The 2,391-nt window shown below is 29.7% G+C and overlaps 1 protein-coding gene across 3 annotated transcripts in view; it reads left to right on the top strand.

The window, feature by feature from the left end:
• Positions 1-2,391, top strand: part of LOC106463552 (cytochrome b561-like) — a 9,995-nt gene that overhangs the window by 3,768 nt on the left and 3,836 nt on the right. For 2 of the 3 annotated variants that reach the window (XM_022391093.1, XM_022391092.1), the window contains exon 4: positions 1,358-1,493. In XM_022391093.1, coding sequence (XP_022246801.1) covers positions 1,358-1,400 — 43 coding nt within the window. In that variant the 3' untranslated portion in view covers positions 1,401-1,493. Of the gene's footprint in view, positions 1-1,357; positions 1,513-2,391 lie in introns of those variants that run through there. The other variant, XM_022391091.1, reaches the window with a different exon arrangement.

Raw genomic sequence — 2,391 nt, 5'->3', positions numbered from 1 at the left:
CTTCATTACCCATTCAAGCAGTCTCCAACCGTTATTAGATTTTGAATATTTCTATATTAGTACAGGGAGGTAGGAAACATATAATATGTTTATACACGACTCTGTTTCTACTGTTTCCATAAAATGATTAACTTCAGTGTTTGCTGGTTCTAGTATTTCCAGAAAAGCTATTTACTCCAATATTTACTGGTTCTAGTGTTTCCATAAAGCTACCCACTGCAAGGTTTTCTGGTTCTAGTTTTTTCCTTAAAGCTTCTTACTGGAAAATTTGCTGGTTTTACTGTTTTTATAAAGCTACTTACTACAAAGTTTTTCATATCCTGGATTGTCATTTGGCGGTTAACCAATTTTTTTTTACGCTATCCAATGTAATTATCCATATTACATGTTTTATGAAGATGCAGTATCATATCTAACATAACTAATCATATAAAATATTATTAAGTAACATCATACGACATGACTAGCCATTACAAACGATGTCATTATCCATTATAATCTTATTATAAACATGTATTATTTAATCTTTATCATTTCTCATAGAAGCGTTGTCTATACGGTTTGTCTGCCAGGTGTCTCAAAGACATGTATTGTACAGTTGTACTCCAATAAAACAATACTTATAAAAGTGCATTAATCATTGTAACTGTGTTAAGTAGCTACAACTGTCCTGATTAACTAATCATGGTGGTTAGCCAACTTATGGAGACACATTATGTGCCATGACTGAAGTACAGGGAACAATTGTAACTAGGAAACACTGGGAAAAGTAGTAACATGATTACATAAAATAGTCCTAACTAGAAAACACGGGATTTTAATTGAAGTACACTAAAGAAGTTTCACACCTGGGTGTCCGGTAACCACATAGGACGAGTCAAGCGTCCTAACCACCAGGCCATGCCAGAACCCATTAAAACTTCTAACATAACGCAAATAAACAATTCATCAGAAGTGTTAAATGTGCAGAATACGTTTCAACTATGTCATCAATAAACAATTTTATTCAAGAGATTTAAATTTAGATAATAGTCTAAAGCAGCTTATATAAAAAAGTTAAACTTCATAGTTTAAATATAACTTGCTTGAAATATTCAAATTTATAGATTAGCTTAAAAGTATCTTCTCAGAAATTTTATAAGACATTTTTTTTAAAAAGTAACTCATCAGTAATGTTAAATCTTTTAGCAGAATAGTTTAAAAGTAGTTTATCAAAACGAAAAATTTTATAGTTTAAAAATAACTTGTCAATAACGTCTAAATTAATATAATAATATAAAATAACTTATCAAAAACATTAAATTAAGTAAGTAACAACTGAATATCTCAGCACACACGTTTATTTTATTTTTTACAGTATATTTTCGGAGTGGTGTTTTTCGTCTTTACTGGGATGTTAAAAAAATGGAGGTCAAAGTATCTAGCGTTTCATACTTTCTTTGGCTTAGGAATATTTTTGATGGACGTGTTTACGTGTGTGGTTGGAATAAATGAGGAGCTTTTTATTGGTTTGTAAGTATTGTTTATATTAGTTTTATACTTTTCTCCACTTTTTTATTATTACATCCAAATCTGTTTATTTTTCAACTTTTAAAATTTAGTAAAACATCTATGCATTTATATTGTCAAAAATATCATAATTTTTGTTACTTTAATTTTAATATGTGATCATACCTGGTCTTAAGACTGGCTTGAAAACGCAGTATTTTATTAAAATTATCTCCAATATTTTGTTAACGGACAGTGGCGGTGATGACTAGCTGCCTTCCCTCTAGTCTTACACTGCTAAACTAGGGACGGCTAGCGCAGATAGCCCTCGTGTAGCTTTGGGCGAAATTCAAAACAAACAAACAAACAATTCAAGGACAGTTTTTTCTATATGTGATTTTTATTTCCACTCTTGTTTGAAATCACACTTGTATTCAGTTTTATAATTTTTAAAAGCAAATTTAACTGTAAATTATATGTAGTCATTCGTATTTTTACAAACGTCTAGAACACGAAACAAAACGTTGATTGTGCGCATGCGATTAACTATTACTAACAGAAACGTCGTTTGTGTTATTAATAACTAATCGTAGTATTCATATCGCATTGACACAAATTTAGAAAAAAAATCAACATTTTCTTTAAAAAAAGGATTTTTCTGGGAAGTACTGCACGGGAAAAGTGTTCGGATTGTGCTGATATAAACTGTAATGTTTTATATTTTACAAGTGCTACCCTTTATCGAAAAAATAAGTTTTTTAAGAACTCCATTTTTAGTACTATATTTACAAATTACATCAATAAAGATATAATCAACCCCTCACGAACAGTCAGTCCTAGTGAAAGTCATATTCTTGTTGTGAGGAAAATACTTTTATAATAATTTAAAAATTATTTTAATTT

Source organism: Limulus polyphemus, unplaced genomic scaffold (assembly GCF_000517525.1).
Source record: "Limulus polyphemus unplaced genomic scaffold, Limulus_polyphemus-2.1.2 Scaffold1437, whole genome shotgun sequence".
In the NCBI taxonomy this organism is placed as follows: Eukaryota; Metazoa; Arthropoda; class Merostomata; order Xiphosura; family Limulidae; genus Limulus; species Limulus polyphemus.
This window is presented reverse-complemented; position numbering and strand designations above follow the sequence as displayed.